Genomic DNA, 24019 nt, shown 5'->3' with positions numbered 1-24019 from the left:
AGGTAAAACTTCTAAAATCATCAATTTTCATCTGACCAATTGTCAATTTTCATCCTATTAACTTGACAATTAAACAGCAACTGTATAGTGCATCGTTGAATTGGGAAAGCAACTATTTTTGAGGTTAAAAGGTCAAAGGTCAACTCAAGGTCAAACTTCTAAAATCATCAATTTTCATCTGAACAATTGTCAATTTTCATCCTATTAACTTGACAATTAAACAGCAACTGTATCGTGCATCGTTGAATTGGGAAAGCAACTATTTTTGAGGTTAAAAGGTTAAAGGTTACCCTCTTATGGTTAAACTGCCAAAATCTAGGCTCTCTGCTCACCTTCACTCCTTCATTCCCCTTTTCTCCGCCTCTGGAACAAACTCCCCCACTCCCTTCAATCCCACTCCTCCCTCCAGGTCTTTAAAACAGCTGTTCACCACCATCTCTTATCTTCCCCCATCCAAAACCTTGATCTTTTCTACCCCCGCTAATTCACCCCAGATGCACTTTTTTTTTTGAAATTCCAACTTCTTTCCTGGAAGTCCTTGCAGTGTTGATATGTTTTATACCTCTCCCACCTCCCCCCAAGTCCTCCCCCTCCCACATTTCTCTCAATGTCCTTGCTCTCAAATGTTGTGTTTGTGTCCTTCCCCCTCTCTCCCCATCATGTGTTCCACTCCCCTTATTTTGTGTTTTATGTGTCGGTTGCCTTTTTGTGTGATTAATGGTAGCTCTTTCATGAGCCTCGATCTTGTATCCAAGAAAAAAAAAAAAAAAAAAAAGGTAAACTCAAGATCAAATTTCTAAACTCATCAATTTTCATCTAATTTACCTGAGCTTTGATTAAGATTGCCAATTTAAATCTTAATTAATTGGACAATTTGATGTATCCATGGCAACCTCTTTTTGGGGGTGGAGGGTAGGGGTGGATTCTGCATGTATCGTGCTCTGCATGACGTCTTTCTTGTTTGTTCGTCTGTATGTCAATCGACTACAGTTCAAAAATTTAAACCGATCTTCACGAAACTTCACCAAATGGTAGAGTTGGTCATAAGGAAAAAGCCTATTGATTTTGAGGTCAAAGATCCTGCCCGCTACACCCCATGAAAGTTAGACTTGATGCTACTTTGGCATAATCCATTAAATTTTATGTTAGCTTTGTGTCCTGCCATAGATTTTGTGGTTGTGTGTGGTTTCCAGCAATGATATTACACCACTAGAGGGCAAGTCATCCAAATACAGATGATTACGCTCGGAACCGAATATTGGGCGGCGGATGGAAAGAAGGGATTATACCAAATTCAGCACGAATATATATCAATATCCCATATAATACTAACAAAAGTCGCCATCCCCAGTGATGGAAAAAGTTTAAGTTAATCTATCAATTTAACTTGTTTCATGGACTCTAAAAAGTTTAATTGTGTTGCATTCTTGGTTTCACTCAGAGCCAAAACTCTGAGCTACTTACACCGCCCACCGTGAAATGGTGGTGCAACTCCAGTATATATTGTTGCAGTCACGGCCTGTCTGCATAATTCTGGTCCGAATCTGTGAGTAACGTTAGTGTGAGTAGAGGCACGAGTCGACGCCACGTCTTCTGAGCAGGCTTCCGGGCCTATGTGCCTCGCCGCCGTTCGGTGGAGCCGCAGGTTCGAGCGAGGATCCTGCAGAGTCACCATTGGACTCTTATATGGCTCTTATAATATTAAGTGAATAAGATATGGAAATGCATTATGCATTGTACATAATATCCCGAAAAAATTATAAAAGGAGCCGTGTCTGTCTGTCTGTCGTGTTCTGACTTGAGAACAGATTAACGGATTTCAATGAAACTAATGAGAGTGGATTCAGAGATCTCCCAGGAAGGTTTTTGATGCAAAAAAAACCAAAAAAAAAAACCCCGAAGGAAAGTTTTTGTACTGGCACACGTGACAAAACTGCAAATGCCAACTTGTGACCTCTTTCTCTCTTCTCTCTTCTCTCTTCTCTTAATATTCCCATCAGTGGAGTGAGTGTATATCTAGGCCGGTATTTATACATCATCATTTTTTCCCCATTAACAACCATTTTTTAGCAATTACGCAAAGATGGTTGTTCCCGTCGGTAAAGCGGTATGTGTAGTGCAAGGGAAAGTAGAATCACGGCTGAGAAGGAAGGCCTAAATATATTGCATGAAAACAAGTGAAAACAATTTTTATTTTGATTAAAACAAGCACAAACAAATATAACATGTTTAATAGGAAACTTTAAAACAAAGCACAACGAGAAGAGAGGCAAGTTAATAATGTTTCAAATTCATGTCACCACTTTTAATGCACAGAAAATCAAGGAATTTCCACAAAATCCGTACTTTTATCGATTTTTGCATTCACTGAATCAGGTTTTAAATACGGTTTTAATCGTAGGATGATTTGATAAGCCGGCTAAATGACATTCCCCATTGCCAGCAGATGACCATACCTCAAAACCCTGGAACAAACTTGTATCCTGGAAGTTACAAGGTAGGAAATCTCAAATCTCATCAAATTAACATTCAATGTAAACTACACATCATATCTTATTAACATAGACTTAAACCACTTATCTGCAATTTCATCCAGAACAAGGCGTTTCTTGTATTGAAGATGTTAAAAATAATCAGGAACAGAAACTTGGGAGGGGACATCCTTTCTCGAAGCTGTACCAGCTTGACCAATGATATTCCATGGCAACACGTTGTAGGTGCCAATGTGTTGGCACTTACTAACTATCATTAACTACACACTTACACTTGGTATCACCAGCCGAAAAATAACTGCTGGATAGGATGCCTCTATGCACCCCAATCTCCCACTTTATGCAATTACTGCCATTTTTAGTGGAATTACACTAGATTTTACTTTTTGATTTCCCATTGAATGGCCTGGTAAGGTGGCCTTCAGGTATGCGCAGGCCTCTAATCTGTCGAGCTTGAGTTGGAATCTAGACCCAGCTACAAGGTCATCCTAGTCGGGTGGGCGGACAACTGCATGTCCCACCTGCCAGCATTAGTTGGTGGACGTTAAAGATCCCACGGTGCCCTTTGTGAAGAGGAGGCGAGCTATAGCAGCACCATGAACAAATTCCAACTTCCTGCCTGAACTACAGGTAGCAGTAGGTCTGCTCTTCTTAGACACTCTTTGACCCACCCCAGGTTGCCCTGCTTGCTATGTCAGAGTGCGGTCACTGTTTGGGCAGCAGCTTCTGCACAATACACAAATTCACCACGTGGTTTGCAAGTTACACGCAAACATGCATCTTCGACTACTAAGGGCAACGATCCCAATATATTGTACTATTACGGAGTGTTCTGTGCTGTCACCTAAACAGATGACTTGGAATCAAATTATGCACAAACTGTTTCAACATATTCTAAATACATTTTATTACCTCGATGCCATTAATAGTTCTACATATCTGTAGCCTCATGGAGACTGCAGCAATTATGAGGGCAATCAATAAAAAGGTTAGCCAGTGCACATACCTAAAGGCCTACTCTGTGTGATAGATAATATAGGATCATTAATGTACACTATATACACAAAACACAAAGACACATACACACTGTGTCATACTGCATTTTCGTGAAGAAGATTCCCCCAGAAATCAAACCAATGGCTTCACAGATCCTGCAGCAGTTCTACATCAGGGATCATTGTTATGAACTTCTACAATTCATCGTCCCTTGAGTCACAGTGGTACAAACATCCAAAGTTTATCTCCCTTTGTTTTGCCACTTGTTTTTAAAGGCTCCTCTGGACATCTAATACATCACTGCCAAAGCTTCGGCCATCTTGCTGCGAGCTGGCACAGTGTGAAGTTCCATTCAAGCTCATTGCAGACTCGTCCATGACTATCGAGCAAGTTCCTGGGGATGACGTCAAAGAAAGTCTTTGCTCAGTCCCATCAACAGAGGTCCCTACCTCTGAGGGATTCTTGAGGCGTAATCCACGGCACCGCGCTTTATTCTTTCTTTCTTGTTCTTCTACTTGATGGTAAGATACGAGACAGGCAATTATGGCGACCAAGATGATGAGAACACTGGCTGCCATCACTGCTAACAACAGGCGGTCCGCTCCCCTTTTTTGCCTCACATTTAAATCTGATCTCTCCCCTTGTTTTATTCGAACCGACGCACTCTGGGTCCCCTGATGAAACACGTGAGTAAAACTCCTTCGTGTGGAAGAGCTCAACGTTGTAGAACTAGAGGTCATATTGGTGGAGACACCGTTCATCATCAATGTCCACACTGATACCGCAGCCCCCGTGGGCATCATCTTCTGATCAGTGGTTTCTCCAGCCGAGACCGCAGTAGTAAACGCTTTGTTAAGGAGACACGTGGACCTGTCATTGGCCAGGTGATACCCATCAAAGCACGAGCAATAGAACTCTCCAGGGAGATTTGTGCAGCGATGCAAACATGGACTCATCGTCTCACATTCATCCACGTCGCTGCAATTCACACCGTTGCCCTCGAGCACAAAGCCCGCATGGCAGAAACATTGGGCACGCGCAGGTGCCATGTGTTGGCAACGGTGTTGGCATGAAGTGCGTTGGCATGCATCCTCGCGCACGCGTTCACAGCCTCGCTCACCTCGCAGCAGCTCAAAGCCATCTGCACAGTGACATGAGAAGGAACCAGGAAAGTTTATGCACAGCTGTTCACACGGAGAGCTCTCGCACTCGTCCGAGTCAACACACCGCTTGCCCCCCTGCCTCTCTTCGTACCCGGGTGCACACTCACATTGGAAACTTCCTTTAGTGTTAATGCACACCTGCGGACAGGGTGTCTCCGCATGCGCACACTCGTCAATGTCCAAGCACGAGAGGCCATCTGGTGCAAGTTGATAACCTTGCCTGCAAGCACAGGTCTCCAGCCTGCCTGTAGATCCTCCACTCAATACGCAGAGATGCTCACATTGCTCATTGTTGTTTCTGCAGGCTCCTGGAGCTGGATCGGGCTTGCAAGGCTCCGGAGTCCAACCAAAGGTCTTGGCACCAGGCCTTCTCTTGCAGCGTGCGCTTATTTCCCTGCCTGTAGCATCACACGTGGTCGTGGCCGTGCTTCCCTCAGGAGCGAGATCCAAGGGTCTATCAGAGAACCCGTACGGAGTTCTATACGTCACCCTGGGCTGATTGGCATAGCGAGGGGCCGGACACAATCCAAGAGGAGAAAACTTGCAGATGAACTCCGTGCGGATATAACAGTTTCCTTCTTGCCACTTTAAAACCAAATTCCCATGAGATTTCAGGCTTGCCGGGTGATAGGTAATGACAACGCAGCGGTCTACTGCGCATGTTACCGCAGGCTCCTTGAGCCAAACTGAGAAGGAGCTATCATCATCACCGGTGAGCCAGTGGAATCCACGAAGGGGCTTCGAAGCCTCGTAGCATTGTCTCCGGTTACGCCGAAGTCCCATCCAAAGCTTCATACCTTGATCCACTGGAGCATGGCCCTCTTCGGACGCGGCAATGATTTCCTGCAAGACCTTAGCTTCAGCGAGTGATCTCATGGTGGTTAGAGTTCCACCGGCACGCTGACACATTGTCCGAGCATCCATGAAGTTGAGTCGATGGGCGTACAGAGTGTAGCAGGCCTTATCCACACAGATAATTTGATGAACTTCAACACGCTCAATAAAAGACCCGATCTGCACAAACAACAACTGCATTGCGATGAGCCTTAAAGCCACTAATATATGCATGTCTTCGTTAAACACAGCAACGGAACAGTTTCCCACTCGACACCATTTCACAGAGCACAATGGTGTGGATTCATCTCCATCGAACCCGTAAAAGTAACCAGAAGAGTTCCTTGCGTCACAAATGGTGATGTATAAGCACCACCCAGAGGATCTTTGGTAAACCCGCCCCCAAAAGGAAACAGACGCCATCAACCATCCAAGGGGAAGCTAGAACCGCACATTTGGGACTGACTCTCAATCCCGAAGTAACCTGAAGTTTGGTTATTTTAGAATAGCGCATCATCCGTGTGGTTTCATTTTCCAGTAAAAATTCAGCACCCGAATAATAATGACTCCGGGCTTATGAACATCTGGCTTTTCTCAACTGCGCGACAGATGTGGAAATTTATATTTTCTCTTGGTGTGTGGACGCAGTGAACAAAGTTTATTTGCTGCACGCGTACCATACGAGCAGATGGTAGGAAATTACAGCAATATGAATATAATGGTGTCCAGAGGCCCTCTTGCAGGATGGGGCAGGAGGAATCTCTCTTTAAATGGTAAGGGGGAATCTTGGCGCAAGGGGATTTAGACACAAGAGGAGCCCAATGGTCCGTCTTGACCCAACTTCACTCGCCCAAGCTACAACCCAATGCACGAGCATATTCACCTTCCACATCACAAACCCAGACTCGGTGACATAATGGTTAGAGTGTCCGCTCCGCTAGTCTGGGAGGATTCAAACCTGACACCATCATCTTTACGGAAGACTTTAAAAATGGTGCGTGCTGCTTCATTGTTTGACACTCAGCATTGAAAAAGTATAGAGCACGCGTCGTCACCTACACAACTTCATCCACCTGCAGGGACAAACAACCATAAGTTGGGCAATACAAGCGCAGGCTTTGATGGGCCTAATGGCCTCCTCCTGTGGTGAGGTTTCCTGGAAGGCAACCCCACCACCTCAATCCTTGTAACGTCCACTCATTGAACAGTGGGAGAGGAGAGCAGAGGCAATGAGGTACATCACAGATGGGACATCAATACACAACATATGGCAAAGAAAAATCTTTCGTTTGGGGGAAGTTGTATGTGGTTTGCCTTAGTACAGCAGACATGTTGATGCTTGATAACACCCACAACTCCGATAAATCAATATCTAAACCCTGCCTGCTGTGTTCTACTCAATGCTCACAGATCAGCCAATTCAAGTACCCACATTGTTTTTCAGTACATAGGCAATCCCATTGTAAAACTATCCGCTGTCCCTGCTGCCCTCCCAGGAAGACCAATCATTCATGAATGACCCTCAAATACTCCTGTTTTGTTATACCATGTTAACTCCTCTTTTTTTACGATGAAACTATTCCCCCTGGTCCCATCATTTGCCAACATGGTAAAAAGCTTTTCCTGCATCTATTTCATCAATTCCCCTTTCATTCTTTCAAACACTTGAATGACATCTTGGAATCGCCTCGCTTCTAAAGTACAATGTCTTGTAAAGTACAATAATGTACAGGCCTTGTAAAATTGTGACATTGCCTTTTATCATATTAGCTGACAACACAGAAGGGTTCTACAAGTTATACAACATACATTTGCAGTACTCTTTTACTTTATCACACATTTCACAGTATATGACACAAGCCTGAAGCGTCCAGTGGATGTGCTCCATCATTTACGGGTCAACATGTTTGGTGATCTGGCAACAGATTATTCGACCAATTTGCACTACTGACCTCTGGTTGATGGTCTTCTAGTTCTTGGTACATTTTATGTTGTCTGTTGGACAGTTTATGCTCCCAACGCAGAAATGTCTTTGTATAGGGACTTTCTTGGCGGAATCGTTGCTGGAAGTCGATGCGCACCCTGTTTGTGGACCTTCGCTGTTTCCCTGTTTGTGGACGTTCGTGAACCCAGACACATACAACAGTTTGTTGCTCAATGGTGTAATTGCTTGTATATCACCCATGGTTACATTCACTCAATTTGACCAAAAAAAGAATGGGGTGACAGGACATTGTGGCCACCCTGTAAAAAAGTCCGGTCTCCCTCAATTGCTCCTCATGACTTAGTACAAACTTTGTCCATGGATTACGTATGCCATGAAGCTGCGGTTGAGAGGAGGAACAAAATAGGGGAGCTTGAGAAGATGAAGAAAAAAAGAAAGGAGGAAAATGCGGGAAGTCAAATTGCTGCCGGGAGAAAAGAGGTGGTCAATAATCTTGCTGCTTTGGCTACGTAATATACAGTACATATAGATGGACACTAAAGTGATTTCATGCTCCTCCTCATTTGAGGTTTTAGTGTCTAGACTAGAGCAGGGGTTCTTTACCTTTTTTGAGTCATGGACCCCTTTGAGAATCTGGTGAAAGCTATGGACCTCTCCCCAGAAAAATGCACATAAGCACATAAACACAAAATTTTGCATACAATGAATTTATTTTATTGCATCGGAAAATTATTTCCTTCACATACCGTCATAATCAGAATAACAAAACAATCTTTACAAAGAATATATCTCACTCTTTTCATGCAAAAATCAATGACTATTCCCTGAATAAAATGAAATATATCCAAATTGTGCAAATTAAACAAAAAATAAACTTCAATTCTGCTCAAAAGTACATTTCAGTGAGAAGGCTGTTGTTGTTTCGCTTCAATAAGAAGATGAAATTGGGGAGTGGTCTTTGACAAGGCAACACGCATGTCATGTTTGACATGCAATCGATTTCTACTTTTCGTTTTGATGGTAACAAGTGCTGAAAATCCTGATCTACTAGTCTTCAGTAAGTAAGAATAAGTACATAACATCCTGTACATAGACAAAAAAATACAACTTTTTATAAAAAGCTCGCGAAAATACATTTTAAATAATTTTTATGCGCCTGGTTCATGGACCCCCTGAAGCCCATCCACGGACCCCAAAGGGGTCCATGGACCACAGGTTAAGAACCCCCTGGTCTCGAGTGATGTGACTGACTCAACAACTACCATACACAAACATTCGCTTCTGAGTGGTGGCATTGGTCGTTTTCCTAACAACATGTGGACGGATATAAAATTTGTCAGTAATCATGGGATTTAGTGATTATTTACTTTAGACATTTTTTAATACAAGGTCTAAGGCTAAACTGACGAGGCAAACACAACACAGCCACTGAGCTTGGGGGGAAGTGCCGTCACTTTCTGGAATACTCTGGGTCACAACAATGGCGCCGCTTTTCTCACCGAACTCAGTGGGGCATTTCCTCAGGAGGAATTTCCTCCTCCCCAAGTCCCCATGGATGCCAACCAAAGGGATTGTCCATCCTCTACTCTTTTAAATGTTTAGCATCAAGCAAGAGGAAGCAGCACTCACATCTTTATAAAAGCATCTTGGTATGACTGCCGGGGTTTGAACCATCGACCTCCCTGACTCAGAGTGGACGTTCTAACCATTACACCACCGAGTCTAATAACGACCATCAGTAAATGCTCCTGATGGTCATTACCAGACTTAGAACGACCATCACGGGATGCTAGTCGACAGGACATCCGTCTCAAGGTTCCCTCTGAAAATACGGTGCACGTCCATGATGCAATGCCCGGTCTGGAAAAGTCCAGCCTCACATTCAGCTAGTAGTCCGATTCTATTTCGTTAACTAGACAACTAATATGTAAGTCAGATGGTGTACAATTCAGATGGTGGACAATTCAGATGGTGGACAATTCAAATGGTGGACAATTCAGATGGTGGACAATTCAGATGGTGGACAATTCAGATGGTGGACAATTCAGATGGTGGACAATTCAGATGGTGGACAATTCAGATGGTGGACAATTCAGATGGTGTACAATTCAGATGGTGGACAATTCAGATGGTGGACAATTCAAATGGTGGACAATTCAGATGGTGGACAATTCAGATGGTGGACAATTCAAATGGTGTACAATTCAGATGGTGGACAATTCAGATGGTGGACAATTCAGATGGTGGACAATTCAGATGGGAGACAAGTGAGATTCAACTAAACACTGAACAAACTAGAACGGCACTTGCTAGAGCGAATTCCTCCCCCTAGGCTGAACAGTCCACGTTTTGTATCCCACTGAAAGGTTGGATCTGCTGGCCTGAACCAAAATCGAATCAGCTTGTTATTGTCACCTAGCCAACTCATCCACCTAGTTTTATTAAAACTTGTCCCCCAACGTTTTTGAGATATCGTGCTATATATTTCGTTTTTGGCCCTATCTTTCAATGGTGAAGAATCACTTAAAAATTATTGTATCAGGATTTTCGACAAAATCTAACCAATTTGTCCAAGTCACACATACCAAGTTTTGTTTTGTCCACCAAGTTTTGTCCGAATCTCAATGGACAACATTACTTCCTTACAATTTCAATTATAAGGAAATAATGATTTTAAAATCCCTAAAAAAAATCTGAAAGTTTAGTTAGTGCTATTGAATAGTCTAGAATAAGCCCTTAAAACAGCATTCTTATACACCCACCCTGTTGAATCTTTATCTAAATTGAAGTACTGCAAAACTGGAGGTTCCTGGAAGTATAATAACAGACGATTTGTATACTACAATGTTCAATGATGTGACTAAATTTAAATAAAAGAAAAATTGTAAAAATCATATAAATAAATTCATTCGGGGTTTACTGACGGTTTGCCCAGTTTCTATTACATCGCCCTATCCAACACGTTACATTCATTCTTTATGCCTGTAGTTTGTGTCCTTTATAATGTCTTTAGAAACAGTAAGTTTCCTGTTTGGAATGTTTTTTATTTATTTTTGACTGCCAGGTAGGCAGAGAAAGTAAAATATCGCATCCATGTCCAAAGGAAACAGTTCAGTTTGGCATTTTGAATATGAAATATGCAAAGCCTAGAAACAAGCGAAAATCATGAGAATTAACCTTTAAAACCCATCATAATTACCCATTCGAACTATCCTTTAGAACACTATCATATTAACATTGTTTGTGTTAACATTCGTGAAGAAGTTCAAAGAAGCGCGGGTAAACGATGGCAGTATCCATGACTCTCTTAATGTATTAGGCTTAGGGTTAGTGAAGGAATGTACAGAGACGCAGGTAAACGGTGGGAGTAACTACGACTCTCTTAAAGGATTAAGTAAGTCAAAATTCATCGTATTTTCACCAAATTTGTTGCAGTCGAGTGTTTAACCACTCTGGCGATTATCAAAACTGAAAACAAATCGAATCGAAGTTAAAACAAGCGTTACGCCTAGGTACCCCGTCGGTGAAGTGATGCGAGTTGACAAAGTGGAAGACGCAAGGCGGCCATCTTGGATTTTGACATGGCGGCCCAATTTTCAATAGTGTTCTCCGTGATGCGTAGATACACCCACACATCAGATTAGAAGTTAGTAGTTCGTTTATTTTTCAAGATATTTCGTTCACAATGTTCAGACATATATATGGTGGCGGCCATCTTGGATTTTGACGTGGCGACCCAATTTTCAATAGCGTTCTTCCTCATGTGTAGATACACCGACATACCAGATCAGACGTTAGTAGTTCGTTTATTTTTCAAGATATTTCGCTCACAATGTTCAGACATATACATGGCGGCGGCCATCTTGGATTTGGACGTGGCGACCCAATTTTCAACAGCGTTCTTCCTTATGCGTAGATACACCCACACACCAGATTAGGAGTTGGTACTTCGCTTATTTTTCAAGATATTCCGCTCACAAGGTTCAGACATACATGGCGTCAGACAAACATGGCGGCGGCCATCTTGGATTTTAACGTGGGTTGCACCCACACACCAAATTCGAATGCGGTCCTTCGCTTATGCATGCACGCATGCACGCACGCACGCACGCACGGACGGACACACGGATGGAGGGGAAAACCATAGTCCCCCTTTCGCTCCGCGGTGCGATGGGAGACAATAAACCTGTGAGGCCCCTCAAAACTAAAAGTGCATTTTTTCCGAAGGAATTTCTTTGCAAAATCATAATTCACGATTTATAAGCAATCCGTGCACAATCCTAACATAACCTGAAAGCTTATAACCTCAGGCAAATAACGACATCCATAACTTAAGCAAAATCTTCATTTACACAACTTTATTCGTCGAAAACGCCATGGCTTAGCAACTATCCAAGACCAATCCAAGACCATCGGCCAACAGGCCATATTTTTAAACATTAATAAATCAAAAACTACAAACTTCACAAACACAAGACATACCTTATGACATAGACATATAGACATAGACAAGACATACCAGGCCTCCGGACACCGTTGTCTTTCCAAATATACACACGTGTCCACAGGACCGACGCAGGAAACCCGTCTCACGACGGTCTAAACCCAGCTCACGTTCCCGGTTAGTGAGTGAACAATCTCAATAGACCAAAACAAAATGGCGGTTTAAGAACCCAGCGATGTCACAATGGGTGAACCGCCATCTTCGTCTGGCTTTTTTGATTTTTTTAAAGAGCACTTTGTTAATAACCTTCAAAAAGGGTGTTTAAACACATCCAAACACCCAGTTTTCATTCATGCACTCTCTTGGAGGTCGAGAAGTCTGCGTGCAAAGTTTGGGCCCACTAGGTTTCATGGTTTTGGAGTTACGGAGGGCACACACACACACACACACACACACACACACACACACACACACACACTCTCTCTCTCTACCCAATTCTGCAGAAGCAGCTTCTTTAGCTGTGGATACAATACCGGACTCGGTCGTAATACTCGGTAGATATACCTCCACCGAGCTGAACAGTTTACATTTTGTATCCCACTGATTGACTGGATTTAAGCAAACTAGATGGTATTCATAGAATACTTACCCCGAGCAGTCGACTTGGTACGAGCCAACTCGTGTTTTTAAAGTTTCTTTCTTTGATCAAATATGGCTGCCAGACCACGTGACCCATGGCGTCATAAATTTACATTCTCCAATTAAATTGTTGCGTAAATCATGCTCAACAAATTTAAAATTGATCAGACTAAGCGTTGTACTTGTCGAAATGTGACGTCATAACAAAGGCACTAATGACGTCATCGTTAACAACACATCCCCATGTGTTCTTTACAATGAGCCTCGTTTCAATTTTTTTTTTTCCATATAGCGGTTTCGGAGATATACAGTCACGTGAAAAAGTAAGTACACCCCATGTAAAGTTTTGACTTTTTCAACATATTTCAAAATACAGCTATTTGATCTTCATTTCAACAATATTGATAGATAAAGGTGATATAACATAACAAATATCATGAAACATTTACATTTTGTAGTCCATTGTATAATTTAAATAAACATAAATGCAAATTTCGCATGTGGAAAAAGTAAGTACACCCTTGGCCCGAATCGGTGGGATTGCCCCCTTTGGCAGAAACAACCTCAAGTAGGCGTTTCTTATAACTGTCTACCAGTCTCTGACATCGACTGGGAGAAAGTTTTGCCCACTCCTCCATGCAGAATTCTTTCAGCTGTGCGATGTTTGAGGGGTTTCTTGCATGCACAGCTTGTTTCAAATCCCCCCACAACATCTCGATGGGATTTAGATCCGGCCTTTGACTTGGCCATTCCAGAACCCTCCATTTCTTTCTTTTCAGCCATTCCTTGGTGGATTTACCTGTATGTTTAGGGTCATTGTCATGTTGCAAGGTCCACCTTCGGTTGAGCTTCAACACTCCCGACAGATGGCCTCATATTATCCTCAAGCACCCTATGGTACAATGAAGAATTCATAGTGGATTCTATAATGGTGAGCTGCCCAGGCCTTGATGCAGCAAAGCTGCCCCAAACCATAATATTTCCACCACCATGCTTTACAGTTGGTATCAGGTTCTTGTGGTCAAATGCTGTCTTTGGTTTTCGCCAAACATGTCTTCTGGTACTGTGGCCAAAAAGCTCTACCTTTGACACATCTGTCCAGAGCACATTGTTCCAGAAGTGCTGGTCTTTGCCTTGGTGTTCATTGGCAAACTTTCGTCTTTCGTGATCTTATTCAAACTTAGTACAGGTATGTATAATATTGTAAAGGTTCCGTGATTCGATTTTGGGGTCAAAGGTCAAATCTGTAATAGGTCTATAACTTGAGAACGGCTGAAGTGATCGAATTCAAACTTGGTGCAGGTATGTATATAAAGTTTGAATTCGATCACTTCAGCCATTCTCATGTTATAGACCTAATATGACCCTACTGCAAAGCCGCAATGAGCCGGCGAAGCCAAACAACTAACCCGAACAACCCGTTTTCTGCCTCCGAAACGCGGTAATAAGCTTTTTTGAAATATTTTTTCAAATGCTCGAATCTAATTGGTTCCGGTGTTTGGTGAAGATTTTCGTTAAAGATAACCAGGGCCCGTGCGGGCCCGGGGAACGAGGTTGGTCTTAAAGTATTTTAATTACAAATTAGAGGTGCATAAGAGTGTGAATCAAACAAAGACGGGTGAAACAAACTCCTATTGAACTTTTTCGCAATTTTTTATACATACTTCCGCATCCGCAAGATGGCGGCCTCCATGGAGCGATTTGGTGCGTCAAAGCTTCGAAATTCTCAAAGGATCCAGCAAAATCTGGCTTTTCAACATAATACGTACGTGTTTATTCACAACACCGGCTTCGCCGGCTACTAGTACCCGACTGCAAAGCCGCAATGAGCCGGCGAAGCCAAACGCCTCTTGCCACTATTTTACCCATCACTATGGCATCAGTAGGTTAGGTAGTTGGTAGTAGGTAGGTGTAGTAGGTGCCGTACCTGGTAAGACTTGGTAAAAGAGAAGAGCAGACAGTCCTCCCCAATACCTCCATACAATAAATGTCACAAGAAGCTTAAGGATGGCCCTGAATGGGTTTCTCTCATCTCCTCTTCCTGTTCAGGCTGGAGTTCCCCAAGGCAGTGTTCTGGGCCCCGTGCTTTATCTGGTCTTCATCAATGATCTCTCTGACTCTCTCGAAAATCCTCTCTATCTCTTTGCTGATGACTCCACTCTCTGCCGCTCCATTCCTCTTCCCTCAGATCGGCAGTCTGCTGCCTCCTCACTCTCTGAAGACCTGGACAAAATCACAGACTGGTCAAACAAGTGGAACATGTCTTTCAATCCTGACAAATCTCACACTCTTACTATGTCTCTCCGAAAAGATCGACTGGACAACCCTCCCATCTACTTTCTCAACAATCCTCTCCAAGAAGTTCTGTCGCTCAAGATTTTGGGTCTCACTATCTGCCATGATCTTTCTTGGGAAAACCACATTTCCAAGCTGGCCTCCAAAGCCAGTCGCCGACTGGGCATCCTCCGTCGTGCGAAGTCCTTCCTCGGCACACCTGAGCTCCTCACCACATACAAGGCTTTCATCCGCAGCTCAATGGAATACTGTTCTCCCCTATGGGCCGGTGCTCCTGCCTCACACCTAGCTCGGCTTCACGCTGTTGAAACCAAAGCTTTCAGAATTATTGGAATCTCCCGCGATGAAGCTATCTCTGAGGGCCTTTCACTCACTCACCGCAGGCAGGTAGGTGGTCTTTCTGTCTTCTACCGACTCCTCTCCGGCCTTGCACCCCCAGCTCTCTCTGTGCTCTGTCCCCCAAATATTCCTACAGGTCGCACAAGATCTGCCAGCAACCCTCTGATGGTTAAACTGCCGAAATCTCGGCTCTCTGCTCACCTTCACTCTTTCATTCCTCTTTTCTCCCGCCTCTGGAACAAACTCCCTCACTCCCTTCAATCCCACTCCTCCCTCCAGGTCTTTAAAACAGCTGTTCACCACCATCTCTTATCTTCCCCCATCCAAACCCTTGATCTTTTCTACCCCCGCTAATTCACCCCAGATCCACCTTGTTTGAAATTCCAACTTCTTTCCTGGAAGTCCTGGCAGTGTCCATATGTTTTATACCTCTCCCACCGCCCCCTTCCCACGCCCCCCCCCCCCTAAAGCCCTCGCCCTCTCTCAGATCTCTCGATGTCTCCATGTCTCTCGGTCCCTGCTCTCAAATGTTGTGTTTGTGTCCTTCCCCCTCTCTCCCCATCTTGTCTACCGCTCCCTATGTTATATGTTTTATGTGTCGGTTTGTCTTTCTGTGTGATTAATGTTCGCTCTTTCACGAGCCTCGACCTTGTATACAAAAAAAAAAAAAAAAAAAAAAAAAAGGAAGTAACTATACGATGTGCTAGCTTAGGGCCTATTTTAAGAAATTTTAACTGGGCTTAACATACGTTTTCACAGTCTGTGTGTCGTCTTCTAACTTCAGTCGCTGTCAGGGCTGGTTCTCTCCAGGCACTGCGGCTTCCTCCACCAGAAGAAGTTAGCTTGCAGTAAGATCAGTGCCGACAGATCAGACAATAGCGCCGTTTCAACGGCAATGTGTGACTGTCGTTAATCAAACCGAGCTTTCTTTCTTTATGTAAACCGCTTATACCGTATTTCTGGCCATGAAAAACTATCCCCATCGAACGCGAGATTTCTAAAAAATAATTCTTCGTCAATTTTAGAATATTTGACTTTTCCATGTAAGATTTTCACCCTCCGAAACGCGTAATAAGCTTTAAAAAAATATTTTTCAAATGCTCGAATCTCATTGGTTCCGGTGTTTGGTGACGATTTTCGTTGAAGATAACGAGGTTGGTTTTAACGTATTTTAATTACAAATTAGAGGTGCATTAGATTGTGAATCAAAGAAAGACGGGTGAAACAAACTCCTATTGAACTTTTTCGCAATTGTTTTATGCATACTTCTGCATCCGGTCGATGGCGGCCTCCATTGCGTGATTTGGTTTTTGAAATATTTTTTCAAATGCTCGAATCTCATTGGTTCTGGTGTTTGGTGATGCTTTTCGTTGAAGATAACCAGGCCTGTGCGGGCCGAGGTTGGTCTTAAAGTATTTTAATAATAAATTAGAGGTGCCTAAGATGGTGAATCAAACAAAGACGGGTGAAAGAAAGTCCTATTGAACGTTTTTCAATTTGTTATGCATACTTCCGCATCCGCAAGATGGCGGCCTCCATTGCGCTTCGGAATTCTCAAGCCAAGGCATAATCTGGTTTTCGACATAATACGTACGAGTTTATTGACAACACCGGCTTCGCCGGCTATTACAGATTTGACCTTTGATCCCAAAATCTAATCACGTAAGCTTTACAATATTATACATACCTGTACTAAGTTTGAATTATATCACTTCAGCAGTTCTCAAGTTATAGACCTATTGCAGACTTTGACCTTTGACCCCAAAATCTAATCACTTAATCGTTACAATATTATACATACCTGTACTAAGTTTGAATTATATCACTTCAGCAGTTCTCAAGTTATAGACCTATTGCAGACTTTGACCTTTGACCCCAAAATCTAATCACTTAATCGTTACAATATTATACATACCTGTACTAAGTTTGAATTATATCACTTCAGCAGTTCTCAAGTTATAGACATATTACAGACTTTGACCTTTGACCTATTGACCCCAAAATCTCATCAGTTCATCTTTACATCACTCTACATAACTGTACCAAATTTGGTCAGAATCCCATCACTGGTGTACAAGTTATTGCGGTAACAGTATTTTTTTTTTACCTAACATGACCTTTGGCCTTTGACCTCGTGACCCCAAAATCTAATCAGTTCATCTTTACCTCATTATGCATACCTGCACCAAGTTTGATTAAGATCCCTTCAGCCGTTCTCAAGTTATCGCGGTAACGAAAACCTATCACGGACGGACGGACGGACGGACGGACGGACGGACACCCTGAAAACATAATTCCTCCGGCAACTTTGTCGGCGGTGGCATAAAAATGGTGCACAGGCCTGGTTGCCTATAATAATGGCTGGCGTGGTAACAAACAAAGCATGTGTGGTTGCCCAATGGTTTGATGAGCATGACACTGATGCGATCCCTGTGTCATGGCTTTCTCAATCACAACTGAACCCAATCGAACATTTATGAGATATTTTGGAACGACGCCTGAGACAGCGTTTTCCACCCTCCATCAAACAGTTGTGAGTTGATTGACTTTCTCATGGAAGAACGGTGCCGCATCCCTCCCGCAGAATTCCAGATGCTGGGTGGACTCTACGCCACAGCACATACAGGCCGTACTAGCCCACGTGGTGGCCCAACGCCCTATTAAAGGATTTTTCATTGGCGTTTCCATTTTTTTTTTATCCACTACCTGTAGTTAGCAGAGATGATAAAGTGTACATTGCTAAATAATGGTTATCTTTCCAATCGGTAGTCTCCCATATTGTTTTAAACTCACAAAATTCCAAATTCACTCCGATCCCAAAATCATTGGATGTGCCTCATGCTCAGATATAATTGCATAAATGAGCCCAATATGAAAGAAATACGTCAGGTCATTTTCGAGTAGAGGCTCCAGACGGATCAAATGGTCCCCGAATACAAGTCCCCGACGGGGCGTAAAACGTCCTCCGCGTTGCTTATGGAATCTAGAAAACGAAATTTGATACGAACTTGATAAAAAGTTTTCCAGAAGCATCGGCAAGGGAAGTGACTCTTGGGATGCCTTTAGTAAGTGGAGGATAATTTTTAGAGGAAATCGTCCAACTCCACCACACCGTGTTGGTACGAGGAGGCCCGGCACACCTTCCAAAATGCAATGAATAATGAATCTCCGAGGCACAATTCACTAGAGACCGTGAAGGGTGTAAATTTACCGGACCTCAATGCAACGCAATCCTAACCAGCGGAGCCTCAGAGTTCGTGAAGAACTTTCTTTTTCCACTTTCCCCTCGATATTGTTGGACAACCTCCAGTTCTCCTGCCGTTTGGTCAATGCATCTGCAAGGCCTTTTATTCGATGTCACGTGTCGAGGGTCTTCGGCGAGCGAAACGCATCACGAGCCCAGACGTATGGCTTTCTCATCCACAATGTGACCCAGACGTATGAGTAATGATTGCAATTGTTGGTGCTGCCTGAAAGCCTCTGGCCTTCGCGTGTCTGTTTCTTCTCGACTGTCTCCTACCAGTGGGTTGGAAGTTTTGAAAAATGCTTCTCATCACGCGGGTGCACCATGGTCCAATTTTACCTCCTGGAAATGGTCCAATTTACCTGGAAATGGTCCAATTTTGCTGTGTTTACCTCCAGGCCCTCTACACCCTGCACTCACTTGCCGAGAAACAGACAAGCCAAGGCTGGAGGCTTTGAAGCGGAACCAATCCTGGTAAAACGTTTCCTTCCCGCACGATCTGTGCAACAATCACGGCAGACAAATCCAATGCAAGCCATTTGAAACTGGTCTCCAGATATTGATACCTGATTGATTGGTATGATTTGATTTGATTGATTGGGCTACACTGATAGGCCGGATCTGGATTCGGACCTGAACCAAAATGTAATCGGCTTGTTCTTGTCACCTAACGAACTCTTCTCCCAAGTTTTGTCCAAATCTGTCCACAATTTTTTTTTAAAAATCGTGTTATATATCGCTTTATGCCCGATCTCTCAATGGTGAAGAATCACTTGATAATAATTAAATAAGTATCGTATCCGAATTCATATTCAGATCTTCACTCGAATCGAATCGTCCTTGTCAGACACCCAACCGGTCCACCAAGTTTCGTCCAAATCCGTCCATAACTTTTTGAGATATGCTGCTATGTATCGTTTTTGGCCCCATCTCTCAATGTTGAAGAATCACTTTAAAAATTCTAGTAGCCGGATCCGGGTCCGTATCTACACCAAAATTGAACAAATTCTTCCTTGTAACACGTCCAACCTCACCACCAAGTTTCGTCCTAATCTGTCCACAACTTTTTGAGATATCTTGTTCACAAACAAACAAACAAGACGTCATTCAGAGCACGATACTTGCAACATCCACCCTTCCGTAAGACCACTTAAAGTGACACTTGAGTAGTCCCTTGAGTAGTTACAACCAGAGAAAAGGATGCCATTAATCTATCAAATTGTCCATTTCATCAAGATTAAAATTGACGATCTCGATCAAAGCTCGGGTTAATAGGATGAAAAGTGACGATTTTTCATATGAAAATTGATGATTTTAGAAGTTGGACCTTGAGTTGACCTTTTGACCTCAAAAATAGTTGGTTTCCCAATACAGTGAGGAACTAGACAAATGCTGTTCAATTTTCAAGTCAATCGGATGAAAATTGATGGTTTTTCAGATGAAAATTGATGGTTTTTCAGATGAAAATTGATGATTTTGGAAATTTGACCTTGAGTTGACCTTTGACGTTTGATCTCAAAAATAGTTGGTCTCCAAATTAATGACTCAAATAGTTGGTCTCCAAATTCAAGTCAATCGGATGACAATTGATGGTTTTTCAGATGAAAATCGATGATTTTGGAAGTTTGACCTTGAGTTGACCTTTGACCTTTTGACCTCAAAAATAGTTGGTTTCCCAAATTAATGACTCACTATACAAATGCTGTTCAATTTTCAAGTCAATCGGATGAAAATTGATGGTTTTTCAGATGAAAATTGATGGTTTTAGAAGTTTCACCTTTAGTTGACCTGACCTTTTGACCTAAAAAATAGTTGGTTTCCCAATACAGTGAGGAACTAGACAAATGCTGTTCAATTTTCAAGTCAATCGGATGAAAATTGATGGTTTTTCAGATGAAAATTGATGGTTTTTCAGATGAAAATTGATGATTTTGGAAATTTGACCTTGAGTTGACCTTTGACGTTTGATCTCAAAAATAGTTGGTCTCCAAATTAATGACTCAAATAGTTGGTCTCCAAATTCAAGTCAATCGGATGACAATTGATGGTTTTTCAGATGAAAATCGATGATTTTGGAAGTTTGACCTTGAGTTGACCTTTGCCCTTTTGACCTCAAAAATAGTTGGTTTCCCAAATTAATGACTCACTATACAAATGCTGTTCAATTTTCAAGTCAATTGGATACAAAATGGCGATTTTAGAAATTTGACCTCCAGATTACCTTTGACCTCAAAATCAATAGGCTTCTCAATTGTGACGACCTCTACAACTCGGTGAAGTTTCATGACGATCGGTTAGGAATTGTGACCTGTAGACCGGTGACAAACAAACAGACAGACAGACAGAATAACATACGCAACCGACCAATATACTTGAAAAATCTTCGATTTTGCAAGTAACAAACAGACAGACAGGGATGAAAACATAACCTCCATCCACCTTGGGTGGCAGAGGTAACAAAAGTCATCCGGTGCAGATTCTGTCTGCTCACTGCAGGTCACGTGATCCAAAATAATGGAGCTTTTACTGGAACTGGTTGCTAGGCAACGGTAACAAGCACCACTTCTACCTCTTATTGTAGAAACGTTGCTAGATTTACATTAAAAATTGCTTTCGGTGTAAACTTTTAAATAAAGAGCTCATTCTAATCACTAATTGTTGATTTACACCACTTGGGTTATTTAGCTGCTTACATAATGCAACCACAATGGTCTTTTAAAACATTCGAAGGAGACTGGACTTTTACACTTTATACATTAGAAAGGAAGCAATTACCAGTGATTCCTCCGTCTGTCTGGCTCTGATGAACGATGTGCATAAGTACTTTTTCTTTGTATAAATGGATATGATTTAAATATTGCTAATTACGAAATAATTTCAATAAATCAGCGTTTTGTTCCGAACTAAGTAATTGCAGTAATGATAGCAAATTTTAAATATTGCTTTTTTAATTACATTGCATTTCGGATCATGTGACTTGCCATTTTTTTGGTCATTGTCGGATTGAGTTATTTATGAATATTCACCATTTTTAGTTTGTCTTCTCCCTTGCATATCATTTGTAACCTCGTGCTCTAAAATATCAAACTCTTTCATAATCCACATCATCAAGTGTATAAAGCTTATATTTATTCTGTCTGCACATAGGATGTTGGATACACTTGAGTAGTTACCTGCAATATGCAAGCATACCTCACTGGTATATATTGTTGTACTTTTGGAAAATGTATTCCCGGAGGGAGCGCATCCATGCACACGAGAGGAATCCCGAGATAGTTATTTCTTAGTGTATGTTAAGGTAGCCATTTTTCCCATTGTCGAATAGGTTTGGGAATGGGAACATGCGTTGTGGTTAGTTAGTCTATGTATTCCCGTTGGGATGTCTCCCCATTTCCAATGATCTCTTTCTTTCAATCCACCTTGGTCCGTTCCAGTAATCTTTCTCTCAATCCACCTCGGTCCGTTCCAACAATCTTTCTCTCAATCTACAGGGTGTCCACAGGGTTGTGCATCATACGCAAAACATGTATTTGTAAGGTTGGCTGCATCAGTTGTTCGAAATGTGTCTCATCAATCTCAAAACATGTTTGTAAATGGAAAAGCAGGTTTTTCTGAATGTTCTTCAACATATTCGGACTAATTCTTGAATTAAATAATTTAATTTCCTACGATAAATAATCAATTAAACAATTTCCTATGATGCGCGACATTGTGGACACCCTGTACATTCGATTCGTGCTTTAAATCCATCTATTCCATCAGTCTATTCCTTCACTCTCAATCCCTCCGTCCAATTCCACGAGCGATTAAACTCCTACCCCCGGTCCGTCTGTTTTTTTGTTTTTTTTGTATACAAGATCGAGGCTCGTGTAAGAGCTAACATTAATGACAAAAAAACCAGCAGACAGATAAGACATAACAAAGGGAGCGGGAGACAAGATGGGGAGAGAGGGGGAAGCACACAAGTACAACACCTGAGAGCAGGGACATTTTTTTTTTTTTTTTTTTTTTTTGTATACTGAATCGCGGCTCGTGAAAGAGCTAACATTTATTTCACAAACAAATCAAACAGACAAACAAAATATATAAAAAGAAGGAGCGGAAGACAAGATGGGGAGAGAAGGGGAAGCACACAAACACAACATTTGAGAGCAGGGAGACGTGTGGGAGGGAGAGGGCTTGGGGGGAGGAGGCGTGGGAAGGAGGGGGGTGGGAGAAGTATAAAACACAAGGACACCAAGGACTTCCAGGACAGAAGTTGGGATTTCAAAAAAGTGGATTTGGGGTGAAATTAGCGGGGGTAGAAAAGATCAACGTTTTGGATGGGGGAAGATAAGAGATGGTGGTGAACAGCTGTTTTAAAGACCTGGAGGGTGGAGTGGGATTGAAGAGAGTGAGGGAGTTTGTTCCAGAGGCGGGAGAAAAGAGGAATGAAAGAGTGAAGGTGAGCAGAGAGTCTTGATTTTTGGCAATTTCACCACAAGAGGGTTGCAGGCAGATCTTGTGCGACCTGTATGAATATTTGGGGGACAGAACACAGAGAGAGCTGGGGGAGCCAGGCCGGAGAGGAGTCGGTAGAAGACAGAAAGACCACCAACTTGCCTGCGGTGAGTGACTGAAAGGCCCTTGGAGTTAGCTTCATCGCGGGAGATTCCAAAGATGTTAAACAAAGATGTTAGACATCGGGAGATCTGTGGGAGGGAGAGGGCTTGGGGGAGAGGAGGCATGGGAAGGGGAACACATGGGAAGGGGGGGGGGGGGGAGAGGTAAAAAAAAAAAACCACATAAACACTGCTAGCACTTCCAGGAAAGAAGTCGGTATTTCAGAAAAGTGAATCTGGGGTGAATTAACAGGGGTAGAAAAGATCAAGGTTTTGGATGGGGGAAGATAAGAGATGGAGGTGATAAGAGATGGAAGTTTTAAAGACCTGGAGGGAGGAGTGGGATTGAAGAGAGTGAGGGAGTTTGTTCCAGAGGCGGGAGAAAAGAGGAATGAAAGAGTGAAGGTGAGCAGAGAGTCTTGATTTTTGGCAATTTCACCACAAGAGGGTTGCTGGCCGATTTTGTGCGACCTGTATGAATATTTTAGGGACAGAGCACAGAGAGAGCTGGGGGAGCAAGGCCGGAGAGGAGTCGGTAGAAGACAGAAAGACCACCAACCTGCCTGCGGTGAGTGAGTGAAAGGCCCTCTGAGTCAGCTTAATCGTGGGAGATTGTTCGTTCGACTCCTCATTCTTTCGTTGTTGACAACTAACCTCCGTCCAATCTTAAACCGGCACCCAAATCCCCTATAAGTAACAATTCATCTTATTAGCAATAATCCTCCGGATCGGCCGTCTGACCTTCGTGCACATCTACATTCGTCACATGGGAGCGCAACGCCTTATTCAACCACAACAAGTGCAGCTCAGGGGACCTGAACGTCTTTCAGGCACACCAGGTGCTGCACAGGGGACCTGAACGTTTTTCAGGCACGTCAGGTGCAGCTCAGGGGACCTGAAAGTCTTTCAGGCACACCAGATGCTGCACAGGGGATCTGAACGTCTTTCAGGCACACCAGATGCTGCACAGGGGACCTGAACGTCTTTCAGGCACGTCAGGTGCAGCTCAGGGGACCTGAACGTCTTT

At 42.9% G+C, this 24019-nt stretch overlaps 1 protein-coding gene across 1 annotated transcript; it reads right to left on the bottom strand.

Moving 5' to 3' along the window:
• Positions 1-2166: 2166 nt before the first annotated feature.
• LOC137428204 (thrombomodulin-like) lies at positions 2167-5808 on the bottom strand. The gene has a single exon (XM_078779104.1). It carries the CDS (start codon positions 5717-5719, stop codon positions 3758-3760), a length of 1962 nt encoding a protein of 653 aa, XP_078635230.1. The 5' UTR covers positions 5720-5808; the 3' UTR covers positions 2167-3757.
• Positions 5809-24019: the final 18211 nt, after the last annotated feature.

This window comes from Myxine glutinosa, chromosome 5 (assembly GCF_964187855.1).
Source record: "Myxine glutinosa chromosome 5, kmMyxGlut1.1, whole genome shotgun sequence".
Classification (NCBI taxonomy): Eukaryota; Metazoa; Chordata; class Myxini; order Myxiniformes; family Myxinidae; genus Myxine; species Myxine glutinosa.
Note: the sequence above shows the minus strand (reverse complement) of the source record. Positions and strands in the feature narration are given on the sequence as shown.

What these genes read in the sequence shown, in the direction of transcription:
- LOC137428204 (XM_078779104.1), bottom strand. Translation starts at nt 5,719, where the DNA reads ATGCATATATTAGTGGCTTTAAGGCTCATCGCAATGCAGTTGTTGTTT.